Below are 23828 nucleotides of genomic sequence, written 5' to 3' on the forward strand. Positions count from 1 at the left end.
CTCCTAGTTAGTACCCCTCTCTCTCTTTCTCACCCTTTTCCCTTTCTCTCCCTCCTCTTTTTTAATCTCTCTCCTCTCATGACAACCTCTCTCTTTCTCTCTTTCCCCTTTTTACCTCTCCCTACCTCCCTCTTTTTTATCTCTCTCCTATCTTTGTGACCTCTCTTTCTCACCCATTTTAAGGGAGAGAAATGCTCACCAACCATACTCCTCCTACTAGCATGGAGAGAGAGAGAGAGAGAGAGAGAGAGAGAGTTATAATGTGCACCTAGAGACGCATAGAGGGGGGAAGGGGAGGCCCTCAATTTTGGGGGGAGAGAGAGAGAGAGCATGCCTCAATAAAAGACATTGAGAGAGGTTGGGGATAAAAATTAGTATGGGTCCCTCCCCTTTGATTGACTTGGAAAGGGAGGGGGGGTGCTACTGAACAAGAGCCAATGCCTACATAGTAAAATGATGGAGGTGGATGCTTTCACCTCGATCCCCACCACTCGAATGATGCTCGACCATTGTCAATGCGCAAATTTCATCCATTCATCCATGTCAATCATTTAATTTCTCCCTCCCCCTCCTCCTTTCTCTTTCGAATTTTCCATCTCTCTCTCTTCCATAGTCCGCCAATATCACAACCCTAGGTTGCATAGAGTCGTAGCAAAGACTATAGTTTATGAAGCAACCTTGGAAAAATTGGCCATGCTACAACCCTTCATTAGAGTAGTCAATCTCTTCTACCGCAGCCCCCTTGCTCAGGAACGCATGCCACTCCATCCAAATCTACAGACTACTTTGAAACAACTCCTTTGTTGATAGCTTTTGGCTTGGCTTTTATTACTATAGTCAATCCACTAGCTTGACTTGTTTAGGTCATAGTAGCAAATGGATATCTATCCATGGTGTCGTAGGATAGTGTAATCAACAATCCTACTTGGTACTATATAAACTTAGCCTTTTAGCATCATAGTTGAGTTCAAAGCAATAAAGATAAAGCTATAGGAGTCCCAACAAGTTTGAAGGAAAATATCATCATTTGGAGAAGGAGCTGCCATATATTCATAGGGCATCCAAATCTAAATGCATGAACAAGCATGAATGATACAACTCTTGAGACTCAAGCCTAGAAGATAGAATCAACTTCAAGCCTCAACACCTATACTCGATCACATTTATTGTGAGAGCATGTTAGGCCATTACTCTTTTACTACAACAATCCAATCATTTTTATGTCTAGAAGATTGTATTGTCCTCTCTTGTGCGTGCAAAAGGCATATAAGATGTGTTTGTCAAATTTATTGGAGATGATCATAGTCTTGCAAATGTCAAGAGCATGCGCAATGATGTAAAGCCTTTGGTATATAGTATGCAATGCACATTGTGAGTGGGCATGTTGCAATTGTGATTGGACCATACGAGGAAATATTTGCAAACATTAAAAGAAGGTCATGATATTGTTAGGTTTTGATATGGATACCATTGTGCCATGGTGTTTTAGCTAATCAAATTCGATTAGAAACTTGTTATACAACTTGACAGGCTGTATTGATGAAGTATACCTTGCAAAACATAAAATGGAAAATTAGAAATTTAGTCAATCAAAGTTTGAGATTTGGTGGTTTTTATGTTTCGATCTTTTAAAAATATGTTTTAGTTGGACATGAAATCATGAAATGTTTATTCTTTCATAAAATAGCAAGTGTAGGACACATGGAGTCATGAAAGGTTTATTCTTTCATAAAATGGCACATATAATAAGCATGGAGTCGTCAAAACATCTTCTTTTGATCTTAAGATGTAAAGATATATGAGGCTTTATGCTCCGAAGCACCATTTTAACTAATGATGTCGAACTAATGTTATTTATTATTTTAAGTACGTTAACCAAAACAATATACTACTCTAAGTAATAAACTAATTATAATGAACTAATATAATATACTAAGTAATTTAAGTATGTTAACTAAACTAATATAATTTTAACTATTCTAACTACACCAAGTAATAAACTAATGATATAATGAACTAATCTAATTGGTTAATGTAAGGATCTATGAGGCTTTATGCCACCTTTATGCTATGAGGCTTTATGCTCAAGAACCAATGATGCCTAACTAATGTGGAGTTATATTATTGACAAGGAGCAAGCTCCTCCGTTACACATAAACCAGTTCTTAACTTGTAGATCTTGGGAACAAGATCACGGTTCCTTGCATGGTTTACAATCGGTTAACACTTGCACAACTTGGAAGTTGACACCTTTGGATCCTTCTTGAGTCTCTCCTTCTCTTCTACACAATATTTATTGGGATCTCCTCTTTAGCTTGATTTCAATAGAGCTTCTACAGCACTTGCACCTTCCCTCCTATACAATATGTGTAGGGATCTTCTCTTGGAACTTGATTTCAGCAGAGCTTTCGCAGCACTTTGTGAGACTCGAACCGCCTTCTCTCCTCCTCTTGCATGCACACAAAGTGATACTTCATTCACCTCCTCCACACCCAAGGAGAGCCTCCCCTTTTATAGGCTTCAAGAGCTTCTCTTCTTAGAGAGAGACTTGAGTACCAAGATTGGAAAGGTTGATCTTCATGCAAGATGTGGTTGTTCCAGGACTTACTCTGCAGCACAAATTTTGAAATATCTCTCTGTGCGTTGCTCGTTTGGAAAAACTTCCAACACGAAAGTTGTAGATCTCGTTGTTTTCGATTCGTTTTTAGAGATCAGATTTCTATCACGAGATATTTTAAAAATGGATTCACCATGTCTTTTTGAAGAAAAGAAGCTTTTTAAACTCTATTCTTAACTTATGGTCCATGCAACCACCTTGAGCCATAGATAAGGAGAGTTCATTAGATTGCCTCGGGCCTCAACCTTAAGATTGGTTTCCACACAAAAGCTTGTGTCATTTTAGATCTTAGAAAGGAAAAATCACTTCTCTCCTCACTTCCAAAGGATCATATCTCTCATCTTTCTTAGTGAGAGAATTACCTCTCTCGTCTTTAATGAAAGAAAATACCTTAAACCTTGGCTTGTAAGGGAGAGGATAACCCCAAATGAATGCAATGCTCATTACACACAAGTAAACGTTCCCAGGCGTCCCCAGATGCACGTATAAATACATATACACAATGCTAATGCACTTCCTCTTCTTAGAACTCAATCCATCTTCATTTATGTGTAACTCCTTGGTTCTTATGTACACTCTTACACTTGGCAGACACTTCCTTCCCCATTCATAACTTGTACTGCCTGTACTAGATATCCTCGTCATAGTGCTCTGATCACCCCATTAAGTGATGCACTAGGAATATTGGTCTCTAAATGGTCTCATGGCCATGCTAGATCATCATCAACACTTAAAGAAAAGTGAGTCATTAGTTTATTGATATAAATTTACTAAATAGAGAATGTGTAATAAGCAATCAATTTAGCGACACTTCCCCTCCCATCAGATACCCTTAAAACCATCCGTCATCTCCCTATCTTCCTCTCCTATCAACCTCAAACACCATCCTTCACTACTCAACAATTCTACTTCCAAGCAATGTTCTCTCAAAGAAGGAAATAAGGAAGGTGAGGAGAGTGATGACGACGAGAGACCGATGAGCTAAGAGAATGAGCTTTGCCAATTGCATATACAAGAGCCCTATGAGGAAAAGAGGGAAGAAGAGGAGAATGATGACGAGAGAGGGCGAGAGCACGAGCTTTGTTAGCTGCCTCTGCAGATCAAAGGAGGAAGAGGTGGAGCCTTTGAGACTAGTGCCGTCACTAATGCGCTGCTTGTCTGACCAAGTGCAACCATTTGACTTCAAACTCTAAGTAGCTTCCTATATCAATATCCTGTGCCAAAGAATAAATTAAAAACTACAAGCTTCAATTAGCAAAACAAGCTTGCATAATAAAAACCACTCACATTTGGAAGACCATAAATAACCTTTAGAAGGAGAAACACGTTGAGGTATGTCCTCCATCCACAACTCACGTCTTGAGGGTCCTATTATGGGATCCACACAATCTTTGTAGTCTCGAGAGTTATTTCAAAAAGAATGCCCTCCATGCATGCCACAAGTTTGCACCAAGCCCTAGAGACACATGTCAAGTTAGTTCAAGGTCAATACCTTCAAAGAGCAGGAGCTAAATCTCAAAGGAGAAACATGAATACTTATTGTCATGCTCTTTTGTGATAGCCCTTTCCAGTAGTATTTGTAAAACAATATTTGTTTTGATGTACATTGTACACTATCAGGCTCCAGTGAGACATATTCAATCATCAAATAATATAAATCAACAAAACAACAATAAAAGAACTAGGTGTGCACAAATGAGCAATGCTATTTAACTAAGCACTTAATGTTGATGGTATGAAATGAAAACAACTTGCATATCGTCGATTGATATGTAACTCCATTGCTTCAACGTGTCCGTCCATGAGACATCATCATCTTGTAGAGGACCCAACTGTAGAGGGTCAAGACAATATACAGATCTCTAGATCTCCTGTGGCAATAGTGATATTACATAGCTAGCAAAAGCAAGGGGCATGAAAAAAGATTATTAAGATAACATACCAACAAAATTAAGGATTGAGATACCTAGAAAACAAACAATGAAAACTTACTATTGGAGGATAACAAGCATCGTCGGTCAACTCCTCATCATTAGAGTGAGTAAGCACTCCAATGTCAATGTCATCTAGCTCCACAACCTATCACTCCCCTCTTTCAAGAGTACAACCACCCGGGCGCGGGCCACTACCTCCCCCATCACTACCGTGTACTCATTGAGGACAAGGTTGAGCTCATTATTGAAAGCTGCCTTTGTTAGAACTAATGGATGTCAAGGAGTTAAGGTGGAGGTAGAGATATAAGAAGGCGAGGGAGAGGAGGGGACTCTTGCAAGTTGGGGCCCTACACTCATCGAGGATGATTACGCGTGGTGGGGCTCTGCTTGGAGGGGCTCATCTTGGAGGGGATTGGCTTGGAGGGGCTCAACGTGAAGGGGATCATCCTTGGGGGGCTGAACCTGAAGGGGCTCATTCGGCCTAGAGGGGTTCAACTTGAAGGGGCTCATTCGGCCTTGGGGGGCTTGATATGGAGCGGCTTGTCCTTGAGAGGCTCCTCCTAGAGGGGCTCATCTTGGAGGGCATCGAGGGACATAGGGTGGTAGGGCTGGGGCTTGTGGGCTTCGAGGGGATCAATGTGATGGGGCTTTGTTTGGAGGGCCATTGCCTTGCTGGAGAGGCTCATCCTAGAGGGCCTCAAGGGCCCGGATTGAAGGTTTCGAAGTGGTGGGGCTCGTCTTGGAGGGTCTCAAGGGGCAAGACCTAGAGGGGATTAGGGTGGTGGGGCTTGTCTTAGAGGGCCCTTGAGGGGATCAACATGATGGGAATTGGAGTGCTGCAACAAGGCTCAGAGGTGCTCGGACTAGTGGGGCTACATCTAGATCTCAGCCACCTGCTATGCCACCACTACTCGTGCTCTCTGTAAGCATGTATCCCTCTCATGTGGGATGGGGGATCACGGCCTGGTTCATCAATGGTGAAGAGATGGGATGTCAAGAATTTTGTGCATGCATCGGTCTGAGATATCAACATAACTCAGTAGTCTGTCATTACTGTAGCCATGAGTGGCACAAGCTGTGGAAATCTCTGGGCATGACCGTCACCCTATGAGCATGGGCTACAATAAAATATGCATCGTCAAAAAACTCCATGAGGAAGTTTGACGAGGGCCACCATCGAGTAAGGGAGGTAGCCCATGGAAAATGGGTTGCCACAGATCATTTGGTGGTAACCCTAAAAGATTGTCCACCAAAGTGAAAGCTTGGTGCGAGGACCATCACCATTGGGGGGGGGGGGGGGGATCTCAAATATATAGTACTTGAGGATTTTTTTGAAAACAAAACATGGCCTTACCAAAACGAATAAGTCACATCGGAATAGGCACTGTGGTGGCGAAATATCTTTGTTTAGCGACAGATTCCCAATGTGGATGGGTCAAAGATATGGTCCTTTTGGAGCTCAATACGAGGGCTCAACAGATAGCTAGCTAGGTGAGAGGTAGAGCAAAGGAGTGGGTGAAGGCGAGAGTAAGAAATTTGCAAAATGTGTGCATAGTCTAGTTTGGAAGAGCTATTTCAATAACTAGTTTACGACATGAGGATCAAGTATTTTACATTAACTTGTTAAGGGCATGGCCATTAAGTGCCGAGGGATTTTTCATTAACATATGAAAATTTTTAGATTTGTTTTGGTTGGGTCCCATTCGGACATAATGCAGGGTGCCATTGAGACACATGCTTATTTCTAGGGGTTCAACAAAAAGTAACAATAAAGTATTACAAGCTAAGAATACATGTGTATATTTGAGCCATTGATCCCTACTCTCCATTGTTCGATTTGGGCCATTGATCCTCATGGGAGATAATGTTGTGGCCCGTCATTGCCACAAGCAAAAAGGGAGATAGAAATTAGAATCCTAAAAAGGGGTGCCCTTGTCATTATGGGTCTATTGCTTAAAGAGGGACCATTTAGCATATATGTGAGAATAGTTGATGATTTAGGGTGTGCCTTACACTCATGCTTTCTCAACCTCCTTTGATCACATGTGCTCTCTTGAATCTGGTGCATTTGCTCTTGTCTTGCTCAATCACCCTTGCTCCCTCAATGAGGTAGATTAAGGAACTAACCCATCTAGCAAAATGAACGTAAGCTCTTCACGCAAGGTGCCATCCGATAACATAGGAGGTATGGGATACTTCTAACTTTGTGTTATTTCTAATTTTGTGAGCGCCTAGTGAGAGATGCCTCCATGAAGTGGTACTATAAAGCCCCGATAGACCTTGAATGCTCGTGATATAAAGGGTATTCATACATAAGTGTATTTTCTAATAGGCCTTGAATGCACGTGATATAGAGGGTTAGTGGTACCCCCGTGCACTACGTTGCACGGGTCACTTGGTTTTAACCCAGGTATGCACTGAACGCCACACGGGTCACCACCAAGCAAGGGATAGTAGCTAAATGGGATAGAGAGCACCCACATTTCTTTGTGTTGATCCTCATGTGTACTTAAACATAATATGGATCACCTCCAAGTGAGGGATGCTTTTTCCCAGGCTTAAGGGCCCCCACATCTCTTGGTGTTGAAGCTCATGTGCACTTGAATGCAGTGTGGGTCACCACCAAGCAATGGGAGGCTTCTCCATAGCCTAAAGAGCTCTGAAATCACTTGGTCCAGATGTTATGTCCACTTGAACATAGTATAAGACACCACCAAGCGATGGAGGCTCCTCACTAGGGTAGAGGCCCCCAACATCACTTAGTGGTGACCCTCATGTGCACTTGAGTGCGATATGGGTTACCACCAAGTGAGAGGGGATTCTCCCTAGGCTTGAGAGCTCCTACATCACTTGGTTTTGATCCTCCTATCCACTTGAATGCAGTATGGGTCACCACCAAGCGAGGGGGGTTCTTCACTAGGGTGGCAGAAAAAGAGCGTTGCTTGGTGTTGACACTCATGCGCACTTGAATGTAGTATGGATCACCACTAAGCAAGGGACGCTTCTCCCCATAGGCTTGAGAGCTTCCATATTTCTTAGTTTTGACCCTTGTCTACACTGAATGCCATATGGCTCACCACCAAGCAAGAGAGGGGGACCATTGTGTGGAGAGGCTCCGAATGGGTCACCAATAAGCTAAGGAGGTGCCTCCCAAGGGTGTTGTGGCCCATTATTACTTGGTGGTGTCCTGCATGTGGTGTGAACCTCACATGGGTCACCACCAAGCAAGACAGCCCCATCCTAGTGGTGGACTTCTCTCCTGTCGCTTGGTGGTGACCCTCGTAGGTGGCGAGGGTGAGAACCACACACTGCCAATGTTATAACAATGTTCCATCCCAGTATTGGATAGTAGTCCTCTGCTATAGAACCCAACGCAACTTTGGTACTATATTTAGAAACCAAATGTCTATTCCAAGATCAAGAAGAGTGCACAAGGCAAATAGTAAACAATGCCCGGGTTTTGAAACAGAAAGTGATGGAAGACACAAAAAACCCCATGTTATTACATCAGCGATAGCGTTGTTGCACTAGCTGTACTTTGCAAGCATAGGGCTTGTTACAACGACCATGAGGGTGCTTCTTCCTTATCTCAGAAAAGAGCTCTGACAAGGAGCAATAGCCTAGAGATTTTGCCATTGCACCAGCCGTTAACATTTGCCTTGGCAACTCCTCCAGTATCATCATGTAGGCTATCAACTGGATCCTCAATTGTCCCTATGTTTGTACTTGCTCTTTTAGCTGTCTCTTCATAGATTTGTAACCTCACAGCCTCATCCACTAGCTTTCTATGATTGTCATGAACCATGTTCTCTGTGGCATCTTTTGTCTTCTTATTAGACCCCTTACCGCCCCCTTTGACTCATCAATAGTCCCCTCCCCACTTTTGGTATCAATAGCATTTGGATCCCTCTTGACTCCAATGGTATGTGGCATTGCTTCATCAATCAAAGAGTCTTTCTCAACCCTAGTGTGCTCCACATCTAGCATGTCATCCTTGATGTTCTTAGGTTCAGTAGCATTGACTCCCATGTTCAAATCCTGTGGGACATCTCTCATCTTTTCCATAATATAGGACTTCTCGAACATGGGATTGGTAGTAGATTTTGTTAGCCCTAGCCTATCATATTTCACATTATCTACAGTATTTCCATCTTCGATAACCTCAACCACACATTCCTCTTCTACACAATAACCACAGGCAATCCCAAACACATGAGCACATCGAATCAGCATTGTAATCCGCACACAAAATAATTGTGATGGATAAGCGTGCCAAGTGATCCATGCCTTTGCCATTGCAGGTACTTCAACGTTGTACCCTTATTTCACACAAAATCCACTACTATGCAGAGTTGTGTTGAGGCAAAGGGGGTGGTATTGATGGAGGATTCCCATTTCACGAGCTAGTGAGAACAAGCACAACCAACGATCGAGCAATTATAAGAACAAATTCACCAACTAAGCAATTGCACGATTAAACAAGCACAACCAAGGAATGAGCAACTGTAAGACCAAATTCATCAACTAAGAAATTGCACAATCGCACTTGAGATTGTTTATAGTATCTCCTAAAGAGATCATATCGATTCAAGAAAGGAAATAGTAAGTTGCACACACAAAAATCCAGACTCGAATAGAATTGGAGCAACACAAGATGGCTAGCCCAAGGAAAAATGCCAAAATATATTAGCACATTGAAAAATAGATAGCTTTCTCCTCACTACACAACTAACAAGATTACTTTTGGATGTAGACGAGAAATAGCTCACACATACACATGTTGTCTTTGACAAGGAGCTAACCATATCTCAAGAAGGTTTTAACAAAATATGAGTAATCCCAAACACAAAAAAATGAAATAAAAAGCAATGATGCTAGCAATAATTGTACTATTACAATGTAGCAAAGCCTCACAAAACATCATGGCATTGCCAAGTTTGCATGATATGGGCAGCTCGACAATGACTGAGGTCAAAGCTTGTTGGTGCATGAAATCATGGACCACCTCATCAAGGTATAAAACTTGCACAAAGATGTAATACATGTGCTTCCATTGGAGATATGTTGCATATTTTGCTTCTCTTCTAAAAATCTGGGCAAATGCAACTTGAAAACTTTGATAATGTCACTATGTAATGCACCCCTACTACCTAAGATCCCTCTATGTTCACATGAAAGATGTGACACTCATTGCAGATGATGATCTCCTCTCACACAATCAAGGTAATAATAGAGTGACCTTTATCTATATTATCTCTAAAATCTTTGGTTAGCTTGTAACACCAAGAAACAACTTATTCCACCTTGGTACTTTGGCCTAAAAGAACTTATTCCTAACTGAGGGCACACCCCCATTGTAGTACAAGATGTCATAAGGAACACCATATCCATATGTAGCATGAATCTTGTCCTTTCCAAATCTTGCACCTCTTCCAATGACGAGTGTATACCCTCAATGATAAGCCATACACCATGAACTATCCTGGACAATCCAATCACGCAAGTGCTATCTATGCTCTAGCAATGTGAAATAATAGAAGCATGAAACCATGTGTACCCCTCATGAACACCCCTAGGGGCACTTGTAGATGGGGGAAAGGCATGTCAACCCCAGAAACATGGTGCAGGCACTCCAGCCTGTTGTGAAGCATTCTGGGGATTAATAAAAGCACCACATCATTGTTTTGACTCCTTAAGAACCCCAAAGAAAGTGACTTTCAATTTTGGGTTGGTCCTTCTGATTGTCCACATAGTCTTAGCTATCTCCCTTTCTTTGATGGCTAGCATCAAAGATGATGGTCCATCAACCACTGTGGTTATCTCTCTCTCAAAGTGTGTAAAAAACTTTGTTTGGAAAACTTTAAACTAATTTTAAAAAAATATTTAATTAAAAGAAATTTTAAAAAGTTTAATGAGAGAGAGAGAGAGAGAGAGAACCTAGGCCTTACAAATGAGAGAGAGAGAGGGGGAGAAGAAAAATATTGAATTAAAAAAGACTATTCTCTCTCCTCTTTCCCCCTTCTCTCTCCATCTTTTTCTTTTTATCATTCTTCTTCTCTCTCTCTCTCTCTCTCTCTCTCTCTCTCTCTCTCTCTCTCTCTCTCCTTCTAATGCTCTTTGAAAGTGTGTGAACTATGCTTGAAAAACTTTAAATTAAAAATAGCTTTAAAAAATATATCATTAAAAGAAAAATTTAATGTGTGTGTGTGTGTGTGTGTGTGTGTGTGTGTGTGTGTGAGAGAGAGAGAGAGAGAGAGAGAGAGAGAGAGAGAGAGAGAGAGAGAGAACTTAGGCCCTACAAATGAGAGAGAGAGGAGGGAAGGGGGAGGAATTTAATTAAAAAGAGGAGGGGGAAAAGATTATAAGTGAGAGAGAAGGGGGTTTTAAAATTTTTTTAAAAAATTTGGGGGGGGAGGGGGGGAGCTTTACTGAAAAAAGGGAGGGGGAAGAGAAAAGGAGAGATTACACATGAGAAAGAGGGGAAGGGAATGAGTTTTGATTGAAAAAGGGAGGTTTGGAAAAGGGGTAGGTTCGGGGCTTTCCGAACCTACGGCGAAAATAATATAGTAGTAAGACTAGTAAGATTAATTTAAGCTTTAAATGATTTATTTATCGTAACATGCTCAATAAATAACTCATGGCATGTTATATTCTTCCTCCACCTACAACACACACATATAAATACATCACAAACCACGTTAGTGATATATATACTTGGATCCCTTTGTCATGTCACATGGAATGTGTGTGGTGTACACACACAAACACATGCATACACACACACACACACACACACACACATATATATATATATGGGAATTAAGGTTCAAGATTAAACATTATATCTTAATTTGTTTGTTGGAGGGCAGATATGGAGTACATGTAGGTATCGTTGTTCTTTTATGCATACTCATTGGTGAGGGTGCTAAGAAGAATTGTAACGTTCCTTTGTCCAAAACACAAATATGAATGTTTTTTATCTCTATTTATCTTACACTCTTTAAGTGATATTATCACACACACACACACACACACACACACATTATAATATCGCACGTGCATGCATGTAAAATATGGTACTAATATATAATATTGCCCATGTATATTTATAAAATATCTTGTTCGTATATATACATATATGATACATTATATAGACATTTAATCATATTGTGTATATAATATAATATAATATAATATATATATATATCATACACATATATTATATAATGTTATATATATATTAATGTATATCATATAATAAATAAATAAATACTATCATATATGTGTATACATACACACGATTCATTCTATTAATATAAATAGTATTTTAATACTATTATGTACATACATACATACATACATACATACATACATACATACATACATACATATATATATATATATATATATATATATATATATATATATATATATATATAAAACTAAATACACATAGATTGTATTGATAATGTACATTTGTATCACATTTAATATGTATAATATTAACACTAGCGTTCCGCGCGGCCGCTTCGCAGCTGTGAAGCAACGATCGAAGTGGCCGTGCTATCGCACGGCAACTTCGCTCAACAATTCATTTCTCATCTTTCTCTTTCCTCCTCTCTCTCTCTCTCTCTCTCCAAATTCCCTATATCTAATTATTTCTTTCTCTTTGCCTTCTATTTTAGTTTATTTTTTCTCCTATCCTGGTTCTCTCTGTCTCTCTCTGCTTTTTTTCTCTCCCCGCTTTTCTTCTCTCTCTCTCTTTTTATTCTCTCCCCTCTCTTTTCCTTCTCTCTCCCTCTCCTCTTTTTTCCTTTTTCCTTTTTTTTAATTCTTCTTCTCTCTCTCTCTCTCTCTCTCTCTCTTCATTCTCTTTTTAAAATTTTTCTTTTCTCTCTCCTTTTCTTCTCTTTGCGCTTTTCTTCTCTCTCTCTCTCCTCGCTTTTCCTTCTCTTTTTCTCCTCTATTTTATCTTTTCTCTCTCTATAATTCTCTCTACATGTTCTCTCTCTCTCTTCTTCTTTTTCTTCTTTCACTTTCTTCCCCCCTCCCAGTCTCTCTTAAAGTATGTAAATTTTATATTTTCCCTATATATAATTCTCTCTTTATGTTTATATTCTCTCTCTTCTCCTCTCTCTCTCTCTCTCTCTTCCCCCCTCTCTCCTTCTTTCTCCCTTCCTCTCTTTCTCAAAAAATATTTAAATTTTAAAAAGACTTTTCTCTTTTCTCTTTTCCCCCATCCCTCTTCCTCTTTCTTCTTCTCTCTCTCCCCCTCTCCTCTCTTTTCCTTCTCTTTCCTCTTTTTTCCTTTTTTTCTCTCTTTAAATTTTTTTCTTTTCTCTTTCTTTTAAATTTTTTCTCTCTATAATTCTCTCTCTGTGTTCAATTCTCTTTCTTATTTTCTTCTCTATGTCTCTCTCCCCCCTCTCTCCTCTCTTTTCCTTTTTTCTTTTCCTCTTTTCCCCTCTCTCTATAATTCTATTTCTCTCTGTTTCCCCTCTCTCTCCCTCCCTCTCTTCTTTCTTTTTTGCTCTTTGTATATTTCTCTATCTTATTTTAATTAAAAAGAAAGTAGCTTTTTTTTTTCTTTTTTCTCTTTAAATTTTTTTCTTTTCTATTTCTTTTAAATTTTATATTTCCTCTCTCTATAATTCTCTCTATGTTCAATTTCTTTTTCTTCTTATTTTCTCTCTCATTTTCTTCTCTCTATCTCTCTCTCCCCCCCTCTCCTCTCTTTTTCTTTTTTCTTTTTCTCTCTCTCTCTCTCTCAAATTTTATATTTCATCTCTCTATAATTCTCTTTCTTTCTTTTAAATTTTATATTTTCTCTCTCTATAATTCTCTCACTATGTTCAAATTCTTTCTCTTCTTCTTATTCTCTCTCTCTCTCTCTCTAATTTTCTTCCCTCTATCTCTCTTCCCCTCTTTCCTCTCTTTTTCTTTTTTCTTTTCCTCTCTCTCTCTCTCTCTCTTAAATCTTATATTTCCTCTCTCTGTTCCCTCTCTCTCTCCCTCCCTCCCTCTTCTCTTCTTTAGTTTTTGCTCTTTACATTCAAATTCTTTCTCTTCTTCTTATTCTCTCTCTCTCTCTTTTTCTTCTCTCTGTCTCTCTTCCCCCTCTTTCCTCTCTTTTTCTTTTTTCTTTTCCTATCTCTCTTAAATTTTATATTTTCTCTCTCTATAATTCTCTTTCTCTTTGTTCGCCCCTCTCTCATTCCCTCCCTCTTCTCTTGTTTCTTTTTTGCTCTTTGTATATTTCTCTCTCTCTCTCTCTCTCATAGATTAAACTTTTAAATGTAAACTTTTTATTTAATTAAAATAAGGAAAGAGAGAGAGAGAGAGAGAGAGAGAGAGAGAGAGAGAGAGAGAGAGAACCTAGACCCTACACATGAGAGAGAGAGGGGGAAGGGAGGAGGAATTTAATTAAAAAGGGGAGCTTGGGAAAAAGAAAAAGAGAAATTATAAGTGAGAGAGAGGGGAGGGGGTTTTAATGTAAAAAAGGGAGGTAGGGGGGAGGCTTTAATAAAAAAAGGGAGGGGGAATTAGAGAAGATAAGATATTACATGTGAGAAAGAGGGGAGGGGAAAGGGAGGGAGGTTTGGAAAAGGGGATAGGTTCGGGAAGCCCTCTAGAGGTTTGGGGCTTTCCGAACCTATAGCTAAAATAATATAGTAGTAAAATATTTTAGTTTATTTTTTTTCATCTCATGGTTCTCTCTCTCTCTCTCTTTATTCTCTCCTCTCTCTCTCCCTCTCCTCTTTTTTTCTTTTTTTTCTTTTTATTCTCTCTCTCTCTTCATTCTCTTTTTAAATTTTTTCTTTTCTCTCTCTCTCTCCTCTCTTTTCCTTCTTTTTCGTCTATTTTATATTCTCTCTCTCTCTCTCTCTCCTTCTTCTTCTTCTTTTTCTTCTTTCACTTTCTTCCCTCCCCCCCTCAGCCTCTCTTAAAGTATGTAAATTTTATCTTTTCCCTATTTATAATTCTATCTTTATGTTTATATTCTCTCTCTCTCTCCGCCCCTTTTTCTTCTTCTCCTCTTTCTCTTTATTTTCGTTTTTTCTTCTCTCATTCTCTCTCTTTTAAATTATATCTTCTCTCTCTCTCTCTCTCTCTTTCCCCCCTCTCTCCTTCTTTCTCCCTTCCTCTCTTTCTAAAAAAAATAGTTAAATTTTAAAAAGATTTTTCTCTTTTCTCTTTTTTCCAATCGCTCTTCCTCTTTCTTCTTCTTATTTTTCTTCTCTCTCATTCTTTCTCTCTTTTCCTTCTCTTCCCTCTTTTTTCCTTTTATTTCTCTCTTTAAATTTACTTCTTTTATCTTTCTTTTAAATTTTCTCTCTCTATAATTCTCTCCATGTTCAAATTCTTTCTCTTCTTCTTCTTATTTTCTCTCTCTCATTTTCTTCTCTCTATCTTTTTTCCCCTCTCTCTTCTCTTTTCTTTTTTTTCTTTTCCTCTCTCTCTTTCTCTTAAATTTTATATTTCATCTCTCTATAATTCTCTCTTTCTTTTAAATTTTATATTTCCTCTCTCTATAATTTTCTCACTGTGTTCAAATTCTCTCTTCTTCATATTATTTTCTCTCTCTTTCTCTCATTTTCTTCTCTTTGTCTCTCTTCCCCCTCTTTCCTCTCTTTTTCTTTTTTCTTTTTCTCTATCTATCTCTTTCTTAAATTTTATATTTCCTCTCTCTATAATTCTCTTTCTCTCTGTTCCTCTTCTCTCTCCCTCCCTCTTCTCTTCTTTCTTTTTTGCTCTTTGTATATTTCTCTCTCTCTCTTTCTCTCTTTATTTTAATTAAACAAAAAATTTACATTTAAAATTTTAATGTGAGAGAGAGAGAGAGAGAGAGAAAGAGAGAGAGAGAGGGGTGAAATTTAATTAAAAAGGGGAGGGGGAAAAGAAAGAGAGAGATTATAAGTGAGAGAGAGAGGAAGGGGTTTTAGTTTAAAAAAGGGAGGTGAGGGAGGGGGAAGGAAGGCTTTAATGAAATAAAGGAGAGGGAATAGAAAGAGGGGAAGACAAAAGGAGGGAGGTTTGGAAAAGGAGGTAGGTTCGGGAGGCCCTCTGGAGGTTCGGGGGAGGGGGAGGGAAGGCTTTAATGAAATAAAAGAGAGGGAAGAGAAAGAGGGGAAGGCAAAAGGAGGGAGAAGGGGGTAGGTTCGGGAAGCCCTCTGGAGGTTCGGGGCTTTCCGAACCTATAGCTAAAATAATAGAGTAGTAAGATACATAGTACTCTATATGTTATGCATTATTGTTGGAGTAGAGAGAGAGTCTTGTTTTTTCACTTTAAAATTGATCGATCCATCTATCTTGTTTATTTTTTTCAATGGAGCATAGATCATATTGACCTTCAAATGCAATAGATTTGCAAATAGGACAAACAACAAAGGAAGCAATGTATGATTGTGATACAACACCAATTGATACGCTAGGCAATGCGACTCTTAGTTTCGGAGCGTGGGGTAGTAGGGTACACTAGCACAATCCAAGGAATCATGTAGTGTCGAAGTGTCCCACATGAAAATTTTAGCATTTTTAAGTATCAAAATATAGGAAAATTGAAATTGAGGAGGGTATGGAGTGTGCCATGTGAAAATTGTAAGCATTCTTAAAAATCAAAATAGAGGAAAATTGAAGATGAAAAGACATTGTCTTTGGAAGTGATCTGTTGCAAATCTGGGGTGATGAACCGAGGCAAGGTGGCTCGACACCCCATAAACTGATGCGGTTAGGTGGGTTGTAGATGGTGGCATCTCGACCTGTAGTTATGCCAGTGAGTCACCACCACCCATTGCCATCATCCATGTCGTAGGACACTGGACTCTGGTAGTACGTCGTACGATCAAGGCAATCGATAGAACCATCCCGTGTGAAATTTACCAAGCATGAATTGGGCAACGTTGCAAACGTCTCTATACGTCACACCTCGGGAAACGAAGATGGCCGTATGCTCTTACGAACATTGATAAAGAAAGCCATGTTCCCTGGCGACTGATTGATGCAGCGGCCCATGCTGCTGCGGACGGCAACCATAGCTTCTCGCTTCCCTCTTGCTCTTCTGTCCAGATCACCACTGCCAAGGGAACCGCCAGGTATACTCCTCCTCCCATGCTAGCCAAGCTCAGACCGCTCCTCCCCTTGTGAGAAGTATACCCTGCCTGACCTTGTTTTCTTTCACATAGCTTTGCTCCCGCACTGCTGTCGCTGCAGCACCATGGATGGAGCCGCCCACCCCCGAAAGCCCCTCACTCGAGTGCTCTTCTGCGGCCTTCAGTTCCCGACTTCTTTCGACTACACCAAACAGGCCTTGCAGCCCTACCCTAACATCGAGGTACACAAGTGTTTCGATGCATGATTTGTTTTTGAATCCTTAGAAGCAACTGGTCCTGCTACAGCAGTTATTCTGGCCGATTGCGCACGTTAGCCTAGTGCCTTCCTGCGCTTCGGACTGAAATTAATCCGCTAACCAGATCAATTGATAAAGCACTGCTGGTGGTACGGCTGAAAGAGTCGGGGAAACTGTTGGAGGTCTGTTGGATGCTGCAATCTAACTGGTCTACCGTTTTTGGACGTGGCTAAAACTGACCGAGTTACGAACTTGTCCTTGGTCAGGCGCATAAAGCATTCCCCATCTTTGCAACCTTGTAGCGTACTTGATACAACATACACTTAATTTCAATCCATGATCTGAGCAAGCTGTTATAGAGGATCGGCTCCTGTAGGTGTCAATCGAACAGGGTAGTCAGCAATCGGGCAGGTTTGGACAGCTGGTCGTGGGCAGAGAGGCAGCAGTCAGGCATCTTTACAGGCAGTCGATTATGTACAGCAGATTGTGCAGCATTTATTGCATGTCGGGCAGCAGGTTGGCCTAATTTTTCAGGCTGACCTAGTTGCATTTATTACCCATGTATAGGCTGTGTATGGTCGTAATTATTCAGTCTGTTTGTGAGAGATTGGGTGCCTTTTGAGGTTCTCTGAGAGTGATACATTCACACATACTCTCGTGTCATATTTTGCTCCCAGTTTCAGTGTTCAGCATTCATCTTCTTCATGAGTCTCTCTCTCCCCTGCACCTACATTTCATCTTCTATCTCAGCCTGTGCATCCACTTCCACATTGCTAGAGCAGTAGTGGGCTGCAGCAAAGTTGGACAGATCTCAGGAATTTCAGTGCACAAGAGGAGCAGCATTTCAGTGTATGAGTGCAAGCAAGAGGGCTGTGCATTAGACTACCACTGGAGCAGGCTGGAGAGTGTGTCAACAAAGGAAGAAGTGCTGCGTTGCTGATCAGGAGTGGTGCCTGGAGCTGCATTGTACTTGGAGGTGGTGTGCAGACCTGATTTTATGAAGGTTTCAGCAGAAGAAGTGCTGACAGGGCTAAGTCTTCAGCAATCAAGAGCAGATTTTGCATTCTCATCGCCTTTGGTGGTGAAGAAGACCCATTGATCAGTGGAAGAAGTCCTCGCGGATTACTTTTTCCAATTCGCGGGGGGATTGATCAGTGTAATATTTTAAAGATGGGAGAAGGATGTCTACTCATTTAGGCATGATTTCCAGGCTTTGATGGATTGTAAGGTCCCTGTTCTACACATGCTTCCTCAGGATCAAAAGCTAGATTGAGACGACTTCAACATTTGGAAGGTGATGAAGAAGGCCATTTTGGGTATGATCTTAGCATTAAGGATCCCGACTCTCTTTCTAAATCCAAGAGAGCTGATTTGGAGGCGGCCCAGCTGGCAGGTGTATTGTTACAAACTAAATGTATGCATCCGTTACTTCATTTTTTTCTCATGCACATTGGCAGTCATTCCCCATGTCAAGCATATGATATGTGTGATAGTTCTGGCTACACTTGGAGTAGCTCTACAACTAGATGATATCCATGAAGTGGGTGTCCTTGGAGTTACAAATGTGGACTTTGGACTCGAATAAGTCTGCATCAATGAAAGATCGCGCCAACAAGTTGCAACAATATATTCTATAGGTGGGGAAAGTAGTCTCCTTTGAAGATATGATTGTCAATCTTTTGCACGGCTACCCTCTTAGTATGGTGGGTTGTACTCTTCTTTAATCACCTCTAGCAGGGTCGATACCATCACATGAGAAGAGTTGCTGTCCATGGTATTGGATCAAGAGGACGGTTTCAAGCTACATTCTTCACTCCTGGGAAACTTGTAGGCTTTGATGGGCCAAAACTCAAATACAAAAGGGCAAGGGAAAAAAGAAGAGTGACAAATCCAAGGACTTCGCTTGCCACAACTGTGGCAAGATGAGCCACTTCAAGAAGAGTTTCCGGGATAGCCATGAGGAGGCAGACAATAAGGAGATGTTCAAAGGGAGCAACAATTGCTCCATCTTCATTAGCATCCATTTATATGTGTTGGAGCCATTCCCCACCCGGGATGAGGTGTTGATAGTTCCTTTGTCTCGGGAATGGATTTTGAATAGTGGTGCCTCTCACTATATGAGTTTGCCTAAGGAAGGTAGTGAAGACTTGCATTCCATGTAAGCAATGTCTTCATTGGTGATAGTTCCTCAATCCTTGTCCGTGGCATAAGGGAGATTAAGATCATTCTAGATGCACATGGAGGTGCTCTATGTGCTAGGCCTTGGCTTTCATCTCTTGTTGGTGAGCAAGGTCTGCAACCTATGGCTGGTGGTTGCGATTGATGTTGACTCTTTCAAGATTCACGATGGCTAGACGAAAAGTGATGGCGTGCCAAGGTTCCGAGGAATTCTAGATGCACATGGAGGTGCTCTATGTGCTAGGCCTTGGCTTTCATCTCTTGTTGGTGAGCAAGGTCTGCAACCTATGGCTGGTGGTTGCGATTGATGTTGACTCTTTCAAGATTCACGATGGCTAGACGAAAAGTGATGGCGTGCCAAGGTTCCGAGGAGCATGGCATCTACAAGTTGAAGAATGCAACAACTCTCCCCCATTATCTCCTTTCTTCTTAGGTCCCAAATTGAGTCATGGTATGCTCGGTTTGGCCACCTCAACCACGAGTACCTTCAAAAAGCAGCTCGTGACAAGATGGTTTGCAACTTACTAGAGGTTGGGGTGAACCAAATGTTGTTGGAATGCAGGGAATGAGGAAGTGTATGACCAGATTGAAAGAAAGATATGAACATGTAGAGAAGAAAGAGAGCAAAAAACAGAAGAAAGCTGAAGACTGCAGAAGATGAATGCTGAACAATGAAGACAGATATGTGAAAAGGCTGTGAGAGTATGATCAGCCGGAGCTCTCTCAATCTACACACAAAATCTGAATGACTGTGGCCATTGGGTAGGCTGAATAAATAGCCTGAGAAAAATAATAAAATAATGTCAGGTTGGAAGGCTGCAAATATGCTGCCCAGCCACATGGTACCCTGCCTGACCTGCCTGGCCTGCCCTAAATTAACCAAATCATGCTGGTGACTACAAAATACTGCTCAACCTGCTTCAAACTGCATGAAAACTGTAAACTGCCTTGTCCTAACTGTGCCTGTTGTAGAGATGACCAAATCTCTAACATCCCCTCTTAGATCGTGGATGGGGCATCATGGTTGCATTCCATCCACGGATGGATCTGTATAGTGCAATGTGTCTAGTCCGATTGAACGTGTACAATCCATCCAATTTTTGTCCTTCAAGGAAAAAAAACGTTAGTTTAAAAGAAAAGTGGCTTTTTGCTTTAACCTGTTTTTCTTTATCTTGATTGACCTCTACCTATACCTCACTACCATGTCCTCTTCTTCTACCTCTCCCTTGCAAGCTCATCTACTCTTCTCTCTCCTCCATCCACTTCTCTCTTTCTCTACATCCTTCTCTTCTTCTTGTGTCGCATCCCTTATGCGTAGCTCTATTTTTATTTCCTCTCCTTGCATCTTCTCTTCTTTTCCTTCTTGCATCGCTACCTATATCTCTGTATTCTTTACCCTTATCACAATGCCTAAGCCTCTTCATGAAGCCTTCTCATTACACAGCTCACCTTTAGTCTTAGCCTTTAGGTTCTTTTTGTATCTTCTACTTCTTGTACTTGCCACTATAAAGAAGTGCTCTAAACGCAAAAAACATGAAACCAATCGAATGACAAAGCTTAGAATGATAAACTTAGAACGCAGTTAGGGTAACTCAGAGACAGTGAATACAATGAATAATGAATATATAGTGCTCATGCAGCAAATACACAATGTAGTGAGTATTGAACCTCGAACTCTTGTACCTCTGGGATCAAGGCAAAGGTTATGAGTTGTAGAGTGTGTCGTGCTCCGAACGGATTCCGAATCACAGCAAGGGCACGTAGCCAAGGAAGGTTGGATCTGATGTAGACGACAGTGAAGAAGAGAGAAAGACTAAAAACGCAGGTTCTTAAGGAGAGAAAATTTACACAGCAGCTATTAGGTGCAAACGCAATAGACAGTGGTGAGAGAATGTTAGGGCGGTAGCCAAAAAACCAAAACGCAATTTTCAGAGGAGAGAGGATGATGGCGATAGCCACCAATAGGTGGTGACAGCATTCGACTGTAGGCATAGCTCTTGGAACTTGGCGACAACAGTAAACACGTGAGGAAGGCTGAAATCAGGTACCAGATGGTAGCACTTGGTTGGTGGAAAATTTAATTGCGATGTCCTCCGCGAATGGGACGTAAGGAGCAGAGTTATGGCTCTTGAAACTTGCAAAAACGAGATTGAGGGAGAGTGGTGGGTTGCATGCATATTTATAGAAAGTTTGAGGTATCCAAATTAGGGTTTTGCATGTGGGACACAACAACTTTTTAGGATTGCATTTTTTTAAAAAATAAGGAGTTTTTTTCATTAATTAAGCATATGTTAGGGCTGTTTAAGTAAGGCTAATGCATTTTTAGCTCAACACCTCTTCTTAGGTCTAAAACTGAGCCATGAGACCATGAGAGATATGTTTTTTTCCACCCCAAGGTGTTTTATCCCAAAGCAGTCAGGGCATCGGGCAAAGAGTGCACGTCGGTTGCCCAGTGACCTATCGAGACTAGAGAGGTGATGGTTATCTTACAAAGGGAGCCTAAGTGATCACCGGAGAGAGACTAGGGTATCGGACCTATGGTGCCTGACCGTCAGTTGCCCAAGGGTCTACCAAGTCTTGCAAAGGCGGATGGAATCGGCAATGGACTTATTTATTTATTAATTTTAAAAAAATAGAAGGATTGTTGTTGTGATTGATTTCAAAAGATTTAGTACTAAGTGAGGATTTTGAATCAATTTTCGTCCCATTGAGTCACTGTGTCTCAAAGTACGGGAATATAAGAATGGATAGCTCCATGACCTTTATACAACAAGCAAAAAAATCCCATACACTACTAGGGTAAGTGCCTAGGGATACCTAAGTGGGTATGTATATGTCAATTGTATAAAGAATATGTGGAGGGAAAGGCAAGATAGGTAAGCAAGCAAGATAAGCAAAGGTAGCATACAAGCATAGGGAAAGATTATCTTCAGAAACTGCCAGTTTACATGAACAAAATGCCAATGCATGGGGTAATGCAAAAGAGGATGGAAATATTTATGCTTGTCCCGATGACCTTCTTGTGACTAGGACGATCCACCAAGGTCTAAGTCTCATTTTGGTTAATATTGTCCAGTTGCTTTTTCATGGCCTCATGCTATAGAGGGTCACTTTTGCCAATCGTCCAGCTCAAAATGTGCAATGTAATCAGCTGTAAACAACGATGCATATGAAGCGTGAGGGGCGAGCTGAGTAGACCTTGTAGGGCCCTTCGGAGTGACATCTGGTGGAAGGATCCTAGATCCCGTATGTTTTGCTAGTACCAATGAGATAATGGGTCTTGCAGAGGAGGCGGGTGCCATGAGGATATGTATTTTTGAAACCTCACTTAACATGTGGATTAATTTTTAATCATATGCTTAAATGAATGTTACACATATGAGGTGTAACTAGGTTATGAGCACAAGACCCAAGGAAATCACGAGATGTCAAAGGCAAAAGTTGCTATAAGTTATGCGGCACAGGTACTTGGTGGTATCTGGTGCCAATTGTTGACCTAGATTATTCATTTGGCCATAAGTGTCGGTTGGTAACACTAGAGAAGTAGCGTTTAATGATACATAACACCAATCTGATGGTCAAAGATGGCGTAGAGACACTTGCGAATGGAAGTTGCCTAGCCAATTTAATTATTGGCTAGTTAGATTATTTTTCAAGCTACCAAAATAATTATTACATTAATTTTTAGTATTTAAAGACTAAAAATTAATATTTAATAATGGATAATGCTGGAAAAACCATTTGGGAAGGTTGCCACTTGTCAAAAATACCCATGCAAGACTGAAAAACGTCTTTAGAGGTTGGAGAGAGGCATTTTTAGCGTATTCAACCTGCAAGAGAGAGGGAGGAGATGCTGTTGGTTTGATTTGCAGCCATTGGAGGATCTTCTGAGGCAGCCAGGGGCAGGAGAAGACCAATCAATAGCAAATGACAGCATCTATAAGTTGTTGGGACAGGGCAATAGCACTAAATCATTGATTTTCTTCAGTTCTTTGCATCTACAAGCTGTTGAGATAGAGCAGTACACTCGCGAATGGAAGTTGCCTAGCCAATTTAATTATTGGCTAGTTAGATTATTTTTCAAGCTACCAAAATAATTATTACATTAATTTTTAGTATTTAAAGACTAAAAATTAATATTTAATAATGGATAATGCTGGAAAAACCATTTGGGAAGGTTGCCACTTGTCAAAAATACCCATGCAAGACTGAAAAACGTCTTTAGAGGTTGGAGAGAGGCATTTTTAGCGTATTCAACCTGTAAGAGAGAGGGAGGAGATGCTGTTGGTTTGATTTGCAGCCATTGGAGGATCTTCTGAGGCAGCCAGGGGCAGGAGAAGACCAATCAATAGCAAATGACAGCATCTATAGGTTGTTGGGACAGGGCAGTAGCACTAAATCATTGATTTTCTTCAGTTCTTTGCATCTACAAGCTGTTGAGATAGGGCAGTAATAGCAAATGATAGATTTTCTTTGGTTCTTTGTGAAGAAAGTCTGAATTTTCTCTCTCCTCAGCATTCTCTCTCATCTCCCAGCCTTTCTACACCCTTGCTCCAAAGATTATAGCATAGAGATCACTAGAGATTGAGAAATTTCAGATTTCTTTGCTGTAAACCCTAATTTGCAAGCAGAAATTAGGGTTTACTAGTAACCTCGAGAAGCATGCAAAAAATTGGAAGCCCCAAGAATTGGATTCAATAGGGCTGAAGCTGTTTTTAGTCAAATTCAATTAGAGGGACCAGTAAATCAATGT

General features: G+C 40.6%; 1 protein-coding gene across 2 annotated transcripts in view; it reads left to right on the forward strand.

Moving 5' to 3' along the window:
• Positions 1-16320: 16320 nt before the first annotated feature.
• LOC148021798 (D-isomer specific 2-hydroxyacid dehydrogenase family protein) overlaps positions 16321-23828 on the forward strand; it is a 59311-nt gene continuing 51803 nt past the window's right edge. The window contains exons 1-2 of one of the 2 annotated variants that reach the window (XM_087697312.1): positions 16321-16643; positions 16734-16882. In XM_087697312.1, the coding sequence (XP_087553438.1) occupies positions 16550-16643; positions 16734-16882 (243 nt within the window). In that variant the 5' untranslated portion in view covers positions 16321-16549. The remainder of the gene's footprint in view (positions 16644-16733; positions 16883-23828) is intronic. The other variant, XM_087697313.1, reaches the window with a different exon arrangement.

The sequence above is a fragment of the Lygodium microphyllum genome, chromosome 17, assembly GCF_053477565.2.
Source record: "Lygodium microphyllum isolate KBCC chromosome 17, Lygodium_microphyllum_v1.1.10, whole genome shotgun sequence".
NCBI classification, from domain to species: Eukaryota; Viridiplantae; Streptophyta; class Polypodiopsida; order Schizaeales; family Lygodiaceae; genus Lygodium; species Lygodium microphyllum.